General features: G+C 38.0%; 2 protein-coding genes and 1 long non-coding RNA gene across 13 annotated transcripts in view; all 3 read right to left on the bottom strand.

Moving 5' to 3' along the window:
- LOC139821097 (uncharacterized) overlaps window positions 1-3,095 on the bottom strand; it is a 191,342-nt gene extending 188,247 nt beyond the window's left edge. The window contains exons 1-2 of the long non-coding RNA XR_011734182.1: window positions 870-3,095; window positions 256-310 (exon numbers count right to left, since the gene is read on the bottom strand). This is a non-coding gene — a long non-coding RNA (uncharacterized lncRNA). The remainder of the gene's footprint in view (window positions 1-255; window positions 311-869) is intronic.
- A 5,571-nt stretch (window positions 3,096-8,666) lies between these two features.
- Window positions 8,667-10,652, bottom strand: LOC139820518 (splicing factor U2af 38 kDa subunit-like). Its single transcript, XM_071790885.1, has 5 exons — window positions 10,469-10,652; window positions 10,302-10,389; window positions 9,894-9,960; window positions 9,514-9,802; window positions 8,667-9,429 (listed from the first exon to the last, which is right to left on the bottom strand). The coding sequence occupies exons 1-5, from the start codon at window positions 10,510-10,512 to the stop codon at window positions 9,195-9,197; spliced, it is 723 nt and encodes a 240-aa protein (XP_071646986.1). The 5' UTR covers window positions 10,513-10,652; the 3' UTR covers window positions 8,667-9,194.
- A 564-nt stretch (window positions 10,653-11,216) lies between these two features.
- Acsf2 (Acyl-CoA synthetase family member 2) lies at window positions 11,217-19,135 on the bottom strand. 11 transcript variants are annotated; one of them, XM_071790630.1, is made up of 9 exons: window positions 19,036-19,135; window positions 17,838-17,944; window positions 16,310-16,835; window positions 14,744-14,927; window positions 14,290-14,499; window positions 12,781-12,915; window positions 12,462-12,575; window positions 12,136-12,372; window positions 11,217-11,786 (listed from the first exon to the last, which is right to left on the bottom strand). In XM_071790630.1, the coding sequence occupies exons 2-9, from the start codon at window positions 17,938-17,940 to the stop codon at window positions 11,484-11,486; spliced, it is 1,812 nt and encodes a 603-aa protein (XP_071646731.1). In that variant the 5' UTR covers window positions 17,941-17,944; window positions 19,036-19,135; the 3' UTR covers window positions 11,217-11,483. The 11 variants fall into 11 exon arrangements, with proteins under 11 accessions (XP_071646731.1, XP_071646734.1, XP_071646729.1 ...); XM_071790633.1 differs by having other exon boundaries at window positions 17,838-17,923; window positions 19,036-19,081; XM_071790628.1 differs by lacking the exon at window positions 19,036-19,135 and adding an exon at window positions 18,893-18,975.
- Window positions 19,136-19,446: the final 311 nt, after the last annotated feature.

The following is a 19,446-nucleotide window of genomic DNA, read 5'->3' as shown; positions in this document are numbered from 1 at the left end:
ATTTGTCGAAGAGATTGAAGACTGAAAACGTAAGAGGCAATATATCCGCGATTTGTTGTTGTTGTTCAATCTTGGCATATAATCATCGTGTAATTTTTACATCTATTAGAAATTCAGAAATATAAAAAATATTTCTGAGCTTTTAACATCTCGAGAGAGCAATTACTAATATAAAAATTGTATGGAAATCGTTGTACAAATTACGACGATTTTATGTCGAGATTTCATTGTAACTTAAAATGAGAGATGACTCACCGGCACCGATGCGCAACAGCGGAGTCGTAACTGCATCTCGTCGCTACGTTGTGATCTGTAAAATATAAATGTACAAATCAAATTATAGCAGCGCTCAAGATAATCGATATCTACGTACATATGCGCGCAATGATCATCTCAGGAAATAATAACTGCGCGCGTCAAAATCTTTATTCTTTCAAGTAATTATATTTATTAAAATATTTGCATAGTTTTTACAAAAAACCTTGTTAGATGCCAGTTTCTTTTAACATTTATACATAGAAATCTTTCTTTCTATAATTTTCATATAAATCATTCGTTTTAGGAAATATAATTCGAAAATAAACGATTAAAATATATACATTTCTACTAATGCATATTGACTTTAATCTCGGTTTAACTTACTCTTCATCTTCTTCTAATTCTAGACGTAGAAAGAGATGAAAAATAAGTAAAACCGAGATTAAAATTAAATAATCTGCATTGGTAGAAATGGACATAAGCCCGCAAGAAATAGATATGTATTACAAATAGTATAAATAATAAATAATTTATTACGTGAATAATATAACAATAAAAGTGTAAGTGAACAGTCATTATTATTCGTACATAAATGGTAATAATTTATTTACCGCAGTGTTATTCCGCCGTTGCCCGATGCCCTCCCAGACCTCGTCCTCCTCTCGGCTCTCGGATTCCCTCGTCGCTGCACCTTCGTGGCACGAGACACTCACTCGCGGAAAAAAACCGGTTAATTACGTTCGCGCGGCGTTTAACACGGCACTCCCGGTATTAACTGTATACGCACTTAGTCACGATAAAAGAATAGCGCGGAGTACGAGATCCACGACATCTTGCGAATTAGCGTTAACGGACGGATTCAAAGATTGCACGGCTAACTTCATAGCGACGCTACTAGCCGGCCGCCCGCGCCGCACTTCACGTATCGCTCGAACTGACGACATACTTATATCGTATATATTTTACCGCAACAAGTTTTCAAATAATTATTGTATTAAGAATACAAAAGTACATGAATGAATATACGCGTTAAGATGCGCCGAGTATTCCGCTCCCTTGCGTTTCAGATTAATTTGTTACATTAATGTAATTAGAAAATAGTATTTAGAAAAATTGAGAGAGAGAGAGAGAGAGAGAGAGAGAGAGTAAGATTAAAGATTAAAATATCCCCGGAATACGATATTCAAAAATACACTCTCCTTGCTCGGCCGTGTGCGCAGGCTGTCAACCGTTAATCGTTCATAAAAAATAATCGCATTTTCTCTTATAATTAGTATCTATTGTGCGTTTCGAAAGATAATGCGACGACACACGGAGCTGTACTCGGATCACCCTATTCACCCTATACCTGCCTGCCGGCTCGGCTTCCGTGTTCCGCGAATCAGTGTCGACGCCAGATATGTAGAAGACGCGGACACGGCTCGCGGCCAGTGAATAACGATGCCACGGCCTTGAATACGATGCCACTGAAGACACTAAAGTTAATGAAAAATTTGGAACGAGGTGGAAGAGAAGGGGGTACGCGCCGCGCCGAACCGCGAACGTCTGGAGCGCGGCCCTTCCGAGAAAACACCCTAAACTGCGTTCCAAAACTCACTCTCGGTAACTAAAATGCTATAGTACGGTGTAAACTATAGATTTTATTCACCGAGAGTGAATTTTGTGGAATGCAGCCCCGCGTATCACCCGCGGGCCGCGTGTGAAACGGAAACTTTCGAAATGCACTGTACGCAATGACGGTTGATACGTTACTCCGACGCGAGATTCACTCGCGGCGAGCAAGGAGACGCGGATTCGCCAATAATTCGCTTGCGTTGAATGTGAGACCAAAACTTCTTAAAAATCAGCGATAAAAATCAATTAATTCGCCGTTTGCGAACATCGAGAGACGCGACATGGATTTACATATATACGCAGCCAGACGATCGACCGTCGCGGCGTCGCTCAATTCCGACACTCGTTTGCGTCCAAAGATATTCGCGAACTTTCTTTCTCTCTAATTACAATGGCTCCTGCCTTTCGGGGCGCAATATGGGCAGAAGATTCGCGATCGACGGGTTAGAAAACGCGAAAAATGCGGAGCGGGTTGAACGCAGCCTGACAGCCTCGAACTCGCACTATAATCTAATACCGTCCGCGTCGCAATCCGCGACAACCGCGACTACGGCAATAGGAAAAATTTGGAAAGAGTGGGGGAGTGGGGGAAGAGGGTGTACGCCGCGTGACGCGTCTCGCGAGGTGCGAGTTTCCAAGAAAGCCGAGCCGAAAAAACGTAAACAACCTAGGCGACGTAAACGGCAATAAAACGATCGAACGGCTCGCGAGCGATGCATTTTAAAAGTTTTTAAGGCTCCTGGGTCCTGGGGACTCGATTCTTTATTTATTCGCAAGAGAAATGTATGCGTAAATTCTGTTCTTACAAAAACGTTGCAAGTTGATTGGTTAAAAGCCATGCGATAGCCTAATCGACTTGCAAACCTTTTCCGTAAGAACAACAGTTGCGCATACGTTTCTCTTGCGATTCTTGCGAATGATAATGGCACGCAAGAATTCTCAGCGTGCTATTTCTTTTCTCTGACGTCCCATGACCGCGGTGAGGGCCCAGGAGCCGTTCCATTCGATCTCTCCCTACGAAATAATAGATTAGTAAATGAAAACTGTTTTCTAGCGCGGCGACGAGTACGACGAGCAGGAACGCGAAACGTGTGATTCGGCGACTGATTTCAGCGCGTCGATATATGTCTCTCTCGCGCGATTGTAACGCGAAATTCATACGCAGTTTTAACGTTATGCAAAAATAAGTTAATCCGTCTTGAATACCATTAAAGCGCTCTATTTCGACCCAGTTGCGTACATATACATATAACTCATTTTTCGAGAACTTTTGCGAGCTTACTTGTTTTCGTGTAATATACCGCCCGTATTCAATTTAATTCAATAAATTCACGAACGCACCTCCCCTTCCCCTCCCTTCTCCTTCCAATTATTAACGGTTCTCGAATAGTCCGATCTCCGATCGCGTAGCGCGCGGGCGCGGGCGGCGCGGCTTCGACACGGCTAATTGCGACTGTTACGTGCTTCTCGCGTCTTTTTATCCACCAGATGTGAATCTCGCGTGCGAACGAGGATCAAGAGTGTCGAATCGAGAGACGGGCGATCGTTTCGAGCACCCTGACATGACGGTCCGCGCGATCGCGTCTTGTAACGCTTCAAAGGCGGTGGCAGTACAATCATTACAATCTACCTGCTCGATTACTGCATATTATGGCAGATTCCAGGTATTCTGGTTCGACGATACGCAAGTGAGTCGCAAGCAAGCACTTCTTTTTATACGGAATAATAAACCCCGCGTATAAATAAACGGTTCGGAGTACTATATTTATAGACAGACGGTCGGTTATTAAGTATCTTCGATTACTTCGCTCGGCTTTTCTGAAAGGGACGTTCTCGCCTCGCTCCCCGCGCGCTCTTCCCAAATTTTTTCATATATACCGTAGTCGGGTTATGTTTATGCTGGTGTGAGATCGTGTCGCGCCTGCTCCGCGTTCCTCGTGTCTTTTTATCTGTCGAGAAGATGTTTTCGCGCGCGGACGAGTGACGGAGTGTCCTGACTCGATGAGTTTTGCCACGAGTGCGACCGGCTGCATATTGCAGGGCTGAGATAAAGGGCCCGCGACGTAGGGAACGCCTCGAACGCTCGAAGAATAGACGGAACGGAGCAGACACGCGAAATCGTCCTTAAGTAATCGTCGGCCCTACCGATGGTATTCGGAGAACGGAGATAACGGGACGAGATGAGGTGCAAACGACGACGATGGAAAACCGAGGCATGCCGGGGCCGGGGACTCGATTAAATGATTAAACGAGCCCCGCGGCGCCATATTAAACTCGCCGTTATTCTCCCGTTCCTTCTCGGTAGTCATTTCAACCCTGCAACGACGACGACAGTCACCCTCTTCGCCGCGGCCGCGGCTTCTTCCATTTTTCCCTTCATTCTTCGTGCCTTATTCTTGCATCCCCTAACAATGTCATTGTCCATTATCGCGGCACAATCGCGAGGAAGAACAAAAACAGATTTCGATTATATACCGATTGCCATGAATTCTGATGAACCGGTTTTCTTTTCTGAGGCAGGCAAGAGGAAGGGCGTAAAAGACGGTCCTTCATAAATCTCTCTCGAAAGCGCTATATCGCTCCGTCTGCACCGGGGCGGGAGTAGTCGGGAGTATATCTCGAGAGGAATATGCCCGATTCTTGGAATACGCTATCCAAGTGCTTTTAAATAGGAAAAATAATATGAATATGGTGAGCGAATGCGCGATATAAAATCTAGATGATATTTCGCGAGAAAGAAACTCGGGATGAAGTAACGCGCGCGGTAACGTTTCACCGCGCGGTATAAAAATATCAATAATTTAAGTTAATTAAACAGCTAATATATCCTACGTATATTTTGATGAATATTTTAATTTTACATTCTTCGTGTGTCACTGCTTGATTGTATCACCAATAATATATCATTATTATGTACACAGGATTGATGTGATTTTATTACAGTATAATAATCCTGCAATGAAATATTCATCGTATAAAATTCCGCGATACATAATTTCATTTCGTTTGTGCGCGCGCGGACTGGGAAAACATGGTCGCGAGCTGGATTTTAAACGACCTGGAAATAAAATGTCTCGAACAGCCTTTTGAAATAATTACGCGGATGGTCGCGGGTTACGACGCAGCAACGCGCTATCAGCGACGAGCACATGGATTTTCAGTCCCGGGGCTCGATTAGATCATTTAGATCGTTTTAACGCCAACGGAAGAAGCGGCCCCAGCCTTTTGCCGAGGTTTTGGATATAGCCGTTGAAGCGTCGCGGCCGAGATGCATTTGCATTTAAACGAGAATTCACCGGCAGTACCGGCACAGCAACGCCGAAACGCGCCATTTTTATTATTATACCAATTAGGTCGTCACGTTGCGCGTACTACAAATTTCCACCGGTTTATTTTCTTCTCTTTTTTAGAGAGAGAGAGAGAGAGAGAGATGCAACCGCCGGATGTAGCTACCGCGGCTCCTCGTCTTTGTGCAGATCACCTGCAAGATCAACAGCGCGACGCACGCCATCAGGATCCAGCGGTGATCGAATTTCGGAGGGGCCTGCCCATCTTTTTTCAGAGCCATCAGTTCGGCCCTTTCGCAGGCGGCACTCGGACCTCGCGATTAAATGGCCCCGTGAAACGTTTTTTTTTTCTCTCCACCATCGAACGAGAGTCGTCTCATACAGTGGGATTGAAAGGCGCCCTCCCCGCTCCCTCCTCCTCCTCCACCCGTTCCTCTCGCCGTTGTTCGACACGCAGTTATCCGTATTTTATGGAATGGCTCTCTTCGACGACCCTCGCTTTTCCCCTCGCTTTCATAAATCATTTACGTCGCAAAGGCAACGCGCTTGACGTTCGATTGCAATTTTCGCGTATAGCACTGCCGTTAAGTCGATTTATCCGCTCGTTAAAAACGGCAGAGCAGAGAAGCGGAGAATAATTAACGAACGATAATACGATTCATTGATTAAGATTGCCTCGTCGACGTTAACGTTAACGTTATGACGACGTTCGTGAAATAATAAGAAGAATCCCGATTGGATCCGAACCGTTTTGCGTTTTGTTCGCGTCTCACCGTCGCGCGCGTCGTGGCACTCGAGAATCGAGATTCCCCCCGATTGCCATTTGAAACGTTTCCAGTTTTCAATATCAAATCGATCTCGGCGGGTGTAATTGCCAATCTCCGTCGCCCAGTTAGCGGAAGACGGGGGACACGTCCTGTTCCGGAAGGCTCGGTTCGCGGGGCGGCCGATCGAAGATGCGCGTCCGTCGCCGTGCCACCGAGATTTAACAACACCCGGGCCCTTCCGGCTCGGTGACGTTTGACAGCTCGTTAGCTCGTTTCCCTGACGAGGGAAATCGCGGTCATGGCTGTCCATTGTTCTCGTTGGACTTCGTTCGACGGACGCGCGATTTTCTACGATTTTCATATTCCGAGAGCCGATTTTCTCTTTCTCTCTCTCTCTTTCTCTTTCTCTTCTCCTTTTCACCTCCCGTCATTTGTGCCTGGTGGTACAGAAAACGAGTATCTCCTTTGTGGGATGTTCCAGGATGTTCTGGCGGATTGCCAGGATTAATTATGGTATTCAGATGGCCCGCTCGCGGACTATTATGCCTAGTTCTAGCTCAGTTTTCAATTTGCAACGCGTATCGACGTCCTGGAGAATCTTTTTCCGCTCTCACCTCATGAAATTTCAAATATGCGCGTGAATGAATTATAAACTCCTGGCGGAATTTATCTCGGAGGAAGGAAAATTTAGTTGAAACAATGTTTGAATTATCGAATCAGTGTCGAAATTAATAAATGGAAATTAACCAAGAACTAATTGATTCTGATTGATATCGTCTGTAGGCACTTATTATTTATAAAAATTATTATCTTTTCAGATTTATAAATATATTGTTTAATATATTTAAAAAGAATTTTTTCATTTATAAAATTTCGAGGAAGAAGCTTTTAGAGATATAATAATTCTGTTATCCTATTATTTTCGAGATATGGCATTATTAAATGAAAATCAACCCTTTTCTCTGGTTAATAAAATTTGCAACCGCGGTCAAGGAAATCCAACCGTAAATTTTCAACAATAAAATTTGTTACGGTGTACATATTCGATATGGGATATGCATATATGTTTTTAGGGATTCGCATTCAAATCAACTTGGAAGTGCGATAACATTTACGGGCGCGTTTTATTTAATGTATGACGTTATAAAAATATATGGAAATATTTGAAAAAACACCGTACTCGCGGGGCTGTAACGCATTATAGCTAAACCATGACGGACAACCGCGATGCATTTACAGCTCATCCATAATCGAATTCCACGTATGGACGCAAACGAATAATTATGTACATGTTTAACGGAATCGTCCATGTTTTATGTAGCCATATTAAGGTAGTATGCTAATATTGCGGGCGTTTTTCTCAGCACGAATGTACGCGCGTTAATAAAATCGACTACGACTCGTTGCATATTGATCTTTCTGGCCGCGACTATTATCATTTTTTTTTCCAGAAAGGGTGATAGCGCGGAGCTGACGGAGATAAATCTCGAAAGCGAGATAAACGACGGCGTAGCGAGTGCGTGGCAACGAAGAGAACAGGCATCGGTATTCCGATAGCCGTCCAAAGCAGAAGGCAGGTGTTCGTCGGAGGCAGCTGCAATCACGACCACCATCTGCTGCGGTAATACACGCCCGTTCGGAGTCTTGCAAGCGAGGTAAGAGGCCCCGAGAGCCCTGCCAATTAGGCCCAGCCGAAACACGTGCCTCGGATGAGCCGATTTCGAGAAGAGACGTGATTCTCCTTGAAAAACCGTCGGCGCGCTCTCTCTCTCTCCTTCTCTCTCTCCGCTGCGTTTTTTCTCTTTCCTCTTCCCTTCTTCCTTTTTCCACTGCCTTCCAATTTTTTTTCTTACTATTCTTGCTTGGCTGCGCGCACGCCCGCCGCACCTTCGCGTCATCTTTCAACAACAACTTGTTGAGCAACAGTTGGTCGGCACGAGACAAGGAATATGCGCGGGTACCGATTAAAATAAGAACAAAAGGGGATAAACTTGGCTCGCGAATAGCCCCACCGCGCAAAGATTGCAAGTTACTATCATTAGGAAGAAATTCGCTTGTCTACTGTTGGAAGTTACTCCAGAATTTTGTTCTATCGCAAATTTATATTTTTGGAATATATAAAATTTATATAAGAATTTTTATTGCGACCGAATGTAATATATAATACGACATAACTTTATTAAATACCTCGTAAAAATCTATATCTTTTTTTATATGAGATAGTTTTATATAAACTTTACAATTTATATAAGTTGTTAAACAAATTAGTTTTTATAAACTAATGCTGTTTCTCAAGTAATGGTTCATGGTTGAAATAATTTTTTATGTAGTAACAGTATAGCGACTAAAAATAAAACTTAACGGTACAAGATGCTACAAGTGACATCTTGTGGCAAGCATACAACTTTCTAGTAGGAAATATTGAAGAAGAAAAATTGATAAAAAGAGAAGAATTTTTATATAGATTTTATATCCGCGCGCGCGTTTGTATTTTAGAAATAAACATTGCTACCTCCAAAATATCACTAGAATAAAAAACGTACAATTATTTAATTCATTAATGCATCAAGATTTAAAAAACTCCATTACTCTCGTTTTTAAAAAAAGAAAAAGAAAAAAGTGTAAATGTATAAATTGCCTAATTAATCATTTATACTAAATATATATTTAGGTTTTACTATCTTTAACATATATTTCTTTTTTAAGTAGGAAAGAGGGAAATCAGAACACCGACAAAAAATACTTTTCCCAATATTTTAATGTAAAAACTAAAAATTTGAGCACCTATACATTATCTATCTTAAATGAGATATAGAAACAAAAAAAAAATACATCTCGTAAAAATACAATACTGTATTTTTTTAGCCATCAATGAATTGGTGCTGCCGTCTATACCGTTATTACAGAACTCGTGTCACAATACCACAGCAATTCGATATTGAACGAGGAAAATAAAACGGAAAAAAAATTATCAATTAGACAGAAAATCTTTTACAGAAACCTTCGGTCTGTTATTTGTTTGATAATAAAGGAATAATTTATGTAATTTGTTGAAATTAAATAGAATTGGGATTAACAAGAAACTAAATCTAAGGCCGGTATTCATAGTCAGATCTTATATATAAGATCGTCTTAAGTTCATCTTTAAATACTCCGTAACCAATGAAACGAGTTGTCAGTTGTCAGCATCTAAAGATAAACTTAAGACGATCTTAAATATAAGATCTGACTATGAATATCGGCTTAAGTGTATGAATATAATTTTATTTTAATAGCGACCAGATCGGCCATCCCTGCCCTTCTCGTCTCTTCCCTTGCGCCGATCTTTAGATCTGGATCTTCTATCCCTGGATCGGGACTTCCTCCTGCGGTCGCGACCTCGCGATCTCGATCGTGACCTCGATCGACCCTTGCCCTTCTTACGGCTGTACAAGTACCGGCGGAGCTCCCGGGATATCGGCTTCAAGTGCATGAAGTTACAAAATCCAGAGCGCGTGCACTCGCTAAACGCACACAATTTCGCGTATACAATTTCGTGCCTATTTATTTATGCGCTGTGTAAATCGCGCTTAAGCTCACAAATTTACCCCATTTCATACTGGCGACAGCATGCCTCGCGGAAATCGGTGACGGGCGAGAGCTCGGCGTAAACCGGCCTGCCGCCGAACCAACGATTGTTCAGATCGTTGACCGCCCTCTCCGCATCTTCCTCCCTGCGGAACTTAATGTAAACGTTTCCGACCAGGTGATCGCCGAGATTGTCGCACACGTTCATCTCTTCGATCTCGCCGTACTTGTCCTCGCACTCGATGAAAACGTCCTCGAAAAAATTGTCATAATGCTCCTGCATCTCCTCGTCAGATACGTTCGCAACCACTGTCGTGTAAAATATATATGTATACGTTCCAAACTGCGTAACGCTCTTCTTGTACAGTACTTGATACTCTTATTAAGGCTCAATACTTACAATGAGATCCATCTGCGCTTTTCGCAGAATTCTGAGGGTTTACGTAAAGATTCTGCAGTAGACACGTCTGAAGAACACAGACTTGCGTAAACGATACAATCACATAATAATAAACTTAGGTTTACTTTTATTACTTTCTTCGGTCCATTTGAACCGTAGTTTTTTCAGTTAATTTATGTTGAAATATAATACGTACATTTTTTAGACAAAAGTACTGGTATATAAATCCTAATATATTTTAAAATAATGTTGAAAAATTACCAGAGTCGCGGCAGAAAAACATATTTAGTCGAAAAATTTCAATATATGTCGTTTTATACGTCGATAAGATGTATTTTATACGTCGATTAGAATATAAACATTGCGATATGCAAATTATTATGTAAAAAAGATCAGGAAGTATCTTACCTGACTAAAAGTCGGCTTGTTGTGAATTCGCGAGCATCGATCTCCGTGTCGACAGGCGCCTATCTTGAAATAAAACGAGCAATTGACTCTGAAAGTGAAATAAATAAGCTTACATAACCTATTTCGTACAAAGCAACGGCGTAAAACATGATCCGGCTGGCGCTTACTTGTCCTTTTCGGTGCCGAAAATTGACGCCAGATATTCGGCCATGATCCGAAGATCCTCTGACTCGCGAGCGTGTCACGATTATTCGGAGGATAGAAAACGGAGCTTTTCGTTTTTAAAAATCCGGCAATATACTGAGTAGTGAGTACGACCGCAATACGACCGCGACTACGAACTACGATGTATGTACGAATACATCGAGATCACTGTTTTACCAACGGGGCATTTGTCAATAAACAGTAAATTATTTGTAACCGGGCACCTAGGATTCTTACACCCCAGTATCGAAAACATTAAACTTACGTTACAGTAATTTTTATGTGCTTCTTTCGTTTTTTAAATATCTTTTTGGTTTCTCCTTACTTATTTTCAAAAAAATGTTAATGACTTTTAATTTAGGATGTAAAAATTATCCTAGGTAATATGCAATAAAAAATCAGGCGCCTGTTCCCAGGTTAATAATTTAATTTGTACAATATTACTTACCTTTTGCTCAATTGCAATAAAGTATATTATTATCTATTCCCAGATAGCACAGTTGATCTTTATGAATTCATAAAGATCAGATTCAGATCTTTTTGAATTCATAAAGATCAGCTGTGCTATCTGGGATTATTATTCTTATTATTATTATTATTATTATTATTATTATTATATACATAATTAATTGTAATTAATTATCACCTTTCTATAAATTAATAGTGTGTTAATAAGATAAAAGGGTGTTATTAAAGTTAAGAAAATAACTATTTGAATTTTTTATATTTTATTCTAACAAAATAATTTTACATTACATTTCAACATCCGCAGAAGATTAAAAAACTTTTACAAATACAACGTTGACAAAAATATTTTAATTAAATATTAATTGCACAATTAATATTTAATAAAATCTTAATTATCAGCTTCTTAAATTAATTCCTTACTTAAACTCGCAATAATCGTCATTAAATTTGTAATTCTTTCTTATTAGATTTTCTTCAAAATTTATTGTCATTGTCTAATCTCTATAATAATTATGAATGTCTTATTGATCTTGCCGGTATCACACCACTGTTTTCCAATTGTTGTTTTAGACGAAATTTCTGAATTTTCCCAGTGGCGGTCTTTGGATATTTATCAACGAATTCTACATAACGCGGTATTTTAAAATGTGCTATTTTGCCTCTACAATAATCCGTCAGCTCATTCTTCGTCATCGTCGCACCGTCGCGAAGTTGAATACATGCACAAACCTCTTCTCCGAAGACCTCGTCATATGCTCCTATAACTTGCGCCTGCATTACTTTAGGATGGGTCACCAGGAAATCCTCGATTTCCTGCAAAAAAAAATGCAAAATGAGTGGACTCTTATAAAATAATAAAATTAAATAAAATTAAATCCAAAAATTTTGTATACGTTAATTCACTCTGTTTCGATAAAGCAAGGTTCAAAATCATGTTTATATATACGCAATTTATTTGGAATAATTATATCATTTATAGTAACAGATCAATTTTTTTTTAGAAATTTAATACAATATTTAGATCCTGCTATTTTTTAAAAAGAATCTAAAATATGTCATCTAATTTTTTTAGTATTTTTAAATTCGATTTTTTCTCTTCTACGTATCGAAAAATAAAATATATTACATAGCGAGTGCGATACAGGTCATACACCGAGCTCACCTTAGGGAAAATATTTTCTCCTCCCCGAATAAGCATATCTTTGAGTCGTCCGACTATAGTAGCGTATCCGTTTTCCTGCAAGACAAATTGATCGCCCGTTTTCAACCAGCCGTCCTCCGTCAAAGTTTTCTTCGTGTTTTCTTCGTCGTCCCAGTAACGCAACATATTGCAGTACCCGCGAATCCAAAGTTCGCCAGGCTCTCCAAAACGGACGGGTAAACCGTTTTGATCGACGATCTAACACGTCAAAAAATACGCGCATAACAAAACTTTGAAAATCAAAACTAGAAGAAGCTATTTCCTAGAAATAAAAGATTGACGTATACCATTGCTTCGACATGATTCGCCAAATGACCCACGGTGTTCTCCGTAAGGTGCCTATCCTCTCCACGAATCGATTGAAATACTATAGCTGTGGTTTCTGTAAGGCCGTATATACTCTGTAATTGAAAGTTTATCTAATACAGAGATTTAAATAAGAGTATCTAAATATATACATTATACATTATACATATATGTAAAATGTATACATATATACATATATAATACAATTATTAAAATTTTCTTCTAAAAACAACGCCGTGATCATAACGATTGTGATAATAATTGTTCAAAGTGAAGAGCTATGGCTTTGATTGAATTTACCATCATATCATTGAAGCCAAGCAAGCTTCGAATTCGTTTGAAGAGTTCAGAAGACGCGGGTGCACCACCGGTAATTCCTGCCTGAAGATTGCCCATCGGTAGCTGCAATCGTTGCTGTGCCTCAATTAAGTTCACCTAGTGAAATCATACATGAATGAAACTAAATGCGAATATAAACTGAAAAGAAAATGGGGACATAGGTAAAAAAAAAAAATTTTTTTTTAATGCCATTATATAAAATTTGCAGCAACTGGTGACTGAGTAAGTAAACCACGCAAAACAATTTTTTTCCTGTTTGTCGGACAGTTTTTGAGAAAAATAGTTTTGAAAATGAAAACAGCGTGTGTCTATATGTACCTATAAAATATTGAACGTGTATAAACATGGATAGAGTTTCTCATAACAACTAGCAAACATTACCGTCATTAAGTTCTAACCGGAAGCAACAAGCATGTCAAAGTGTTTGCAATTGCTTCAAGAGAGATCAGTTAAAATTATTAGCTACAACAATCTCAATAGCACGTAATGATTTTATATTATAAAACGTTGATATATAAATCAATTCCCGATAAAAACAGTACGTGGATCCATATTATTGCTACGTGGATTCGACGAAATTACGTGGATTCGACGTGGATGTGACGTGACTGTTTTTATCGGGTTATGACGTTACTGGCACGTGCCATCAATAGTTAATCACTTTAATCAATGTTTTGATTAGTAAGATATAGAAATCGTAAGTACATTGATAAATTGATATTAAAACGATAAAACTTAAGTCAAATCATTAACAAGTCAAGTTATTACCGTCATTTTGAATAGTCATTTTTAATTAGATTATTGTCAAGATTAATGTAACATTTAAAATCCTTTTTTCTAGAAAACTATACAGCCAATTAAAAAAAAAAATATTTTATATTGTTTACTTATTTTTTGTACAAAAAAATTAGTTTTAGCTAATTTTATCATAAATTACTAGAATTTGTAAGTTAAACATTTTATATAGACAAGTGTATATGTATACGTTTTATTCTTTTAAATAATAACAATAGTGATGAATGATAAAGATAGTGATAAATAAAGTTTTATAGTTTCGCAATGATAATGAAAGTTGTCAGGCAAAAAATGGAGAGATAATTTTACTTATCAGCGTGACATGGATATATCGAAAATGCAATTCAAAAAGAAAATACCGCTTTGCGAGACTAATATAACAAGGCTTAGTTTAGTAGGATTTATTCATGAATCACATAAGTTTTATCGATTTGAAATTCCGCTCTGCAAGCATGACTAGCGATTGCTTATCGCGTACTCGTACGGCTCCCGACTAACTATCGAGACTATTAACAATTAGCCAATAATACATCGTTAGAAGTGTTTGTCATATTTAAATACATTAATTGTATACAATCTCTGTAACGGCATCTTATCGTGAAATATGTCACTTCTAACTATATCAAACGGAAATTTTCGAACAATCTAGCATGCATCTGTTTCGTCCTTGCTTACCCACATAGTTGGCGTTCCATACGTTATAGCACACTTTTCTTGCGCTATCGCTTCCAAGGTTTTTACCGGATTAAAGGAGCGTTCTTCCATGACGAGGGTACTCCCCGTATGGAAGGTGAGCAATTCGCCCATTATCGTGCCGAACGCGTGAAAGAGAGGCATGTTTAAACATATTTTGTTCTCGATAGTTATCTTCGCCCTTAGCGAAGCCTGCCAACAGAAAAATCAAACTCTAAGATATAAAATACAACATACTTGTATAACATACTTAACTTAGGTCATCCGTGAAGATAAAGAAATTTCATTAATCAGATAAATCACTTTAGATCATTATCCTCTGCTGCTATCTTATGAGTTGAGAGAACAGAGTTATTTTAAATAATTTTTAATTATTTAATTAATAATTAGAACGGAACGAATTATGGTGCAATTGTTTAATGTTTGTAGGTCTCACCTCTTTGCTGTTGGTTACGAGACTCCTGTGCGAGATGAGCGTGGCTTTGGGCCTACCGGTAGAACCAGATGTGAACTGTATATTGCATCCGTCATAGCATGATATCTTGTCCTGCTCGGCGGCGATCGCATCCACTTCCGCTCTCGTTGCCGAAATTTCGACGTCGGCGAAACGATGCGTACCGCTATAAATTAAACGCGCTAATATCGTTTACATTCCCTCAATGACACGGTGTTTGCGAACGTGATCAAATGGATAGACCTTCACCGAAGCTATTAACCTAATTGGACCATGATTCTTCCATACGGCACGGTTATTAATCAAATCGGTTGATTGGTAAAAGTTGGAGGACTACGGAAACACGCCAAAAGGAAACACGCGATACGCGCGAGATTTCACCTTCATGTGCAACAATGAGACATACGGGAGAACGCATGACGAAAATAATAAAAAAATAAAAACAGTTTCGAAGAAACAATATTCGATGAGATTGCTGAATGTTTTCTTCGGCATCGAAACAGTTTCGTTTTAAACCGTCACCCTTCTCCAGTATTACGAGTCGTTCAATCTTCGTCTTTTTTTGCGACCTCAGATCGATACGCTATTCTCTCTCTCTCTCTCATGTCATGAAACAGAACTTATACCTTATACCTTGGCCATTTACCAAGAAGTATATTCAAAGTGTTGACATTTTGATAGTTAATCTACTGTAATATACGCACAATATAATTTTCTATTCATATATGAAGATATATGTATTTAAAAAAACTCTATAATTATTACATATCCCACACAGCACACTTTATCTGAGGGACGTCCTACAGATAAAGTGGGATATCTCAATAACCGGTGGATATCCAGCGGATGCACAAATGTCCCTCAAAATATCCTGTGCTGTGTGGGATAGATTAAATGCAGCTAAACTTTATTTTTAATTTTATACTTAATGTATTTTAAATATAAGAAAAAGAATGTATTCTTTAAAGTTCGAAGATTTACTTGTAGTTTAAACAAAAAAGGATTAATACGGACCAATTTTTAAATTCTAATAAACATAGGCTGTGCACACACATAGAAATATTTACGAAAATAAAAGTGCACAAGACGTTTTGATATACAATAATCTCGTGTTCTTAATCCATTTCGCAAAATCGAGCAAAAGATTTCTGTCAGTCAAAGTGCGAGGACTCACGCGATATTCACGGTTCAGTGAAGCGATCGCGTTCTAGTGTGTGCACATATTAAAAGCTCACGAAAGATCGTGTGCGCGCGCTCAAGTCCACAGTCATTTAAAAAAAAAAAGTCAATTATACCAAAAGCAATAATCGCGTCATTTAAATGTCCTATTAACATTTTTTTAAATTAGTTATTTTTAAAGAAACGGCTATTAACGAAGGCAGGAAGTAATATTCTTCTTTAAAAGATTACGTCTCGCAAGATTGGAAATTATTTCTAAGCAAAAAACTTAAAGATATGATAATCTTAACTTTAAAGTGTATTGCGCTGCACATATGCCGGTATGATAAATATAATACTATTATGATAACATTAATTGGAGTCTCTTACGTCACGTGATCCGGGGAATAAATGATAATATCTTCCAAAGTAGGGCACACTTTCTTTGCGGCGAGCAACATTTGTGGATAATTCTGCGTTTTAAATTTGTCGGGTGAAACAATCGCCTTTACGCCAACTTTTTGCAGACAATACTCTAATTCGTTTTGCTGATAAGCGGGATTAATTGCGACGACGATTAATCCCGCCCTCGATGCACTCAGGGACGTTATGAGCCATTCTAGATCATTCGGACCCCAAAGGCCCAGCCGATCGCCCTTTTTCAAGCCTAGCTTCTTCAGACCCGCAGCAAACGAGTCGACTCGTCGAAGAAGCTGGGTGAAGGTTAAACGAACATTTTGAGGAATCGAAACAACGCAAGTCCGTTCGGGCCATGTTGCAACTGCCTCGCTTAATAATTGTCCGATAGTTTTGTCCATTACAGGAAATTCGCCGGGATTATACATATGAGCCGCTTTGATTGCATGAGAAAAATTGACCCTCGTTTGGATATTTGATCTTCGAAGCTGACGTCGTTCTGCAACAATTAATTTGCAATATGATTTAAGTTTTATTATATATCTAGAGAGCTTTATTCTTATCTAGTCACGTATTTGTATTTTTATTTGAAATTGGTTTCATAGCGTCTCAAATCTTATGATGACTAAACGTTCCATATTAAGTAAAATGCTGTTAAAATAATGTTAATAAAACGCTAATGGCAATTTACCAATGTGGTCGATAGAATAATATCGTTATCTAGTAAAGTATAAGAAGTAGATATTATAATTCGTAATTTTGATGTATAATTCGTAATACTGATATTATCCAAAATTATCGCTAATACAGATAAAATAATTCACATATGGAAACTATCTATCGATTCAACGCCTTTTAATGTAATAATATAATTCAAAAAATATTGTAATAGAATAGTCAGATGCATATACAATATATTTCTTTCCAAATGTTTATATTGCTTCCACTTCAATACCTCCGCTCATGATCTTTGATATGGATCGTTCGTTAATAATTAATAATAATTAAAATAAACATCAGAAATAAATAATACATACAATGTTTTTCAAAGTTATTTGAGCTCGAAAACAACGTAGAAAAACACGTACTCTATGGTTTTTTTACGCAAATTTGCGTCATTAATAATATAATTTTTTTAATTGCATCATGCGACAGTGAAACTTTTAAGAGCATCGTAAATTTAACGCATTTTAAGATAACACTATCGTGCTATTAGTATTAACAATACGAACAGAAAAAAATTTAATTGCAAATACACAATATTATTTGATACATAAAATCTGATTTTCTCTACGATATTAATGTTAATGTCAATTGAACATCTTCCTTTTTTAGTCAAAATAGTGGTCAAGGAAAACAATTACAAGTGATCTGTCTATTCAGTATCTGTCTAGTCAGTTCTATATTCACTGTCTTATAATGTATTCAAATTTATCATACTGTACCAGATCTTAAAGTTTACTATATAATTTATTTTATTGTGTGACTTTTCTTTACTTACCTTTAAAATTATGATGCAACACAGAGAAACATCGTGAGTGGTTCTGATGATTTATAACTCCGGACGTGACACATCGCGAAATTGATCTAAATGAAGAAAACATCTTTCTAAAAAATAAATAAATCGATCAGACTTGTGTCGCGTAAGCAGGCGAAACGCTCACTAAACTCTGTATCAAAGCAGACTCTAATAAAAACCAAATCCTTATCTCGTATTCGTAACGATATTATCTGTTCTTAATAATCATTTCTCTTCAGTGCATTTAAAATACTGTAACAACATTAATTTTACAATTTTTAAAAATACTTTCTTAATTTAATTTAAGAAATGTATTATACAATATCAGACATTTGTATAAAGACAAATCTCTCATAGAAAAATGCACTATAAAATTTTCTCACTTCAAATACAGCACAAAATTTTCGCACTCACTATAAAAGCATTTGCCTATAACGGAACAATAATTTAAGTATTACAAACATAACAAACATGACCTATAAATTATTAATTTTTTAAACTTTAATTTCTATTAGCATGTTACAAATAAGTTATTATAATACAATATCGATCTTTTAGCATTATATTATATTAACACAATATTATATATCAGATCATTTCCTTTCTGTCAATCTTATCTATTTTCTCTTTTTTTCAATCTTATCAAACTTTTTTTCCTATCTATCAGACACACAAACACAAACATACACCCACACAAGTGAACGCGCACTGAGACAATTGTGGAATAAATTACGAAATACTGCCTGGTGATTTAATGCGTTCAGCGCTGAATATATCGCGAACAGAAACAACTGAACAGAGACGGACCACTGCAATGCGGGGAACGCTTTCATGTAAACTGATGTAATTGTCAACGTGTTTTGTTAGTAAGATGTTCGTAATACAGGATGGCCAATATATAACTGACTGGTTTGTATGAGCTGCCATCTTAAATGTATGCGTTTCTGTCAGTTGCACTTTCTTGACGTAACTTACGTAAAGTTACAGTTGTCGACTGACGACTAATTATTTTGATAAAACATTTTCACAATGCTTACACACTGTTGTATTGTGTACCCTGGTAAAAATTACTGTTAGAGACCGTTAGAAATGGAAAGAAACGCATAGTAAAACGGCCGTTTCTGACTGTTTTACTATGCGTTTCTTTCCATTTCTAACGGTTTTTAACGGTAATTTTTACCAGGGTAACGCTCCATAATTAATTTGCTGCAGGTGCTCTCAACTGTCGAAGCGCAACTGATAAGAACACATGTATCCAAAGCTGCGTCCCAATATTCACTACCAGTACTAAAAATGTTTAACGTATGTGACGTAAACAATGAATATCGGAACGCAGCTTAAAATGGCAGCTTATTCAAATCAGTTACACATTGCCCACTCTGTACATTGATAATGCAACAGAGCGAATGTGAATGCGATGATATTAACACAAATTTACATCAGCAACATTATTGATATCTCATTAACTGACTCTATCTAGTTTTTCATCCAGAGCCAATGTCACGTTATTTATGTGAGCAGAGAACGCAATGAACGCATACTAATAAGTTATACATTGCGACTGATGTTGCTCTTGTTCTTATCGCCTTGG

This window comes from Temnothorax longispinosus, chromosome 10 (genome assembly GCF_030848805.1).
Source record: "Temnothorax longispinosus isolate EJ_2023e chromosome 10, Tlon_JGU_v1, whole genome shotgun sequence".
NCBI classification, from domain to species: domain Eukaryota; kingdom Metazoa; phylum Arthropoda; class Insecta; order Hymenoptera; family Formicidae; genus Temnothorax; species Temnothorax longispinosus.
Note: the sequence above shows the minus strand (reverse complement) of the source record. Positions and strands in the feature narration are given on the sequence as shown.

What these genes read in the sequence shown, in the direction of transcription:
- LOC139820518 (XM_071790885.1), bottom strand. Translation starts at nt 10,512, where the DNA reads ATGGCCGAATATCTGGCGTCAATTTTCGGCACCGAAAAGGACAA. An exon ending in TTCGGCACCGAAAAGGACAA is followed by an intron (nt 10,390 to 10,468) that starts GTAAGCGCCAGC and finishes TTTCACTTTCAG; the next exon opens with AGTCAATTGCTCGTTTTATT. An exon ending in TGTCGCCAGTATGAAATGGG is followed by an intron (nt 9,430 to 9,513) that starts GTAAATTTGTGA and finishes GTGTGCGTTTAG; the next exon opens with CGAGTGCACGCGCTCTGGAT.
- Acsf2 (XM_071790622.1), bottom strand. Translation starts at nt 18,782, where the DNA reads ATGGCAGCTCATACAAACCAGTCAGTTATATATTGGCCATCCTGTATT. An exon ending in AAATCACCAGGCAGTATTTC is followed by an intron (nt 17,945 to 18,588) that starts GTAATTTATTCC and finishes TTTATTTTTTAG; the next exon opens with AAAGATGTTTTCTTCATTTA. An exon ending in ATGGAACGCCAACTATGTGG is followed by an intron (nt 12,916 to 14,289) that starts GTAAGCAAGGAC and finishes TGATTTCACTAG; the next exon opens with GTGAACTTAATTGAGGCACA.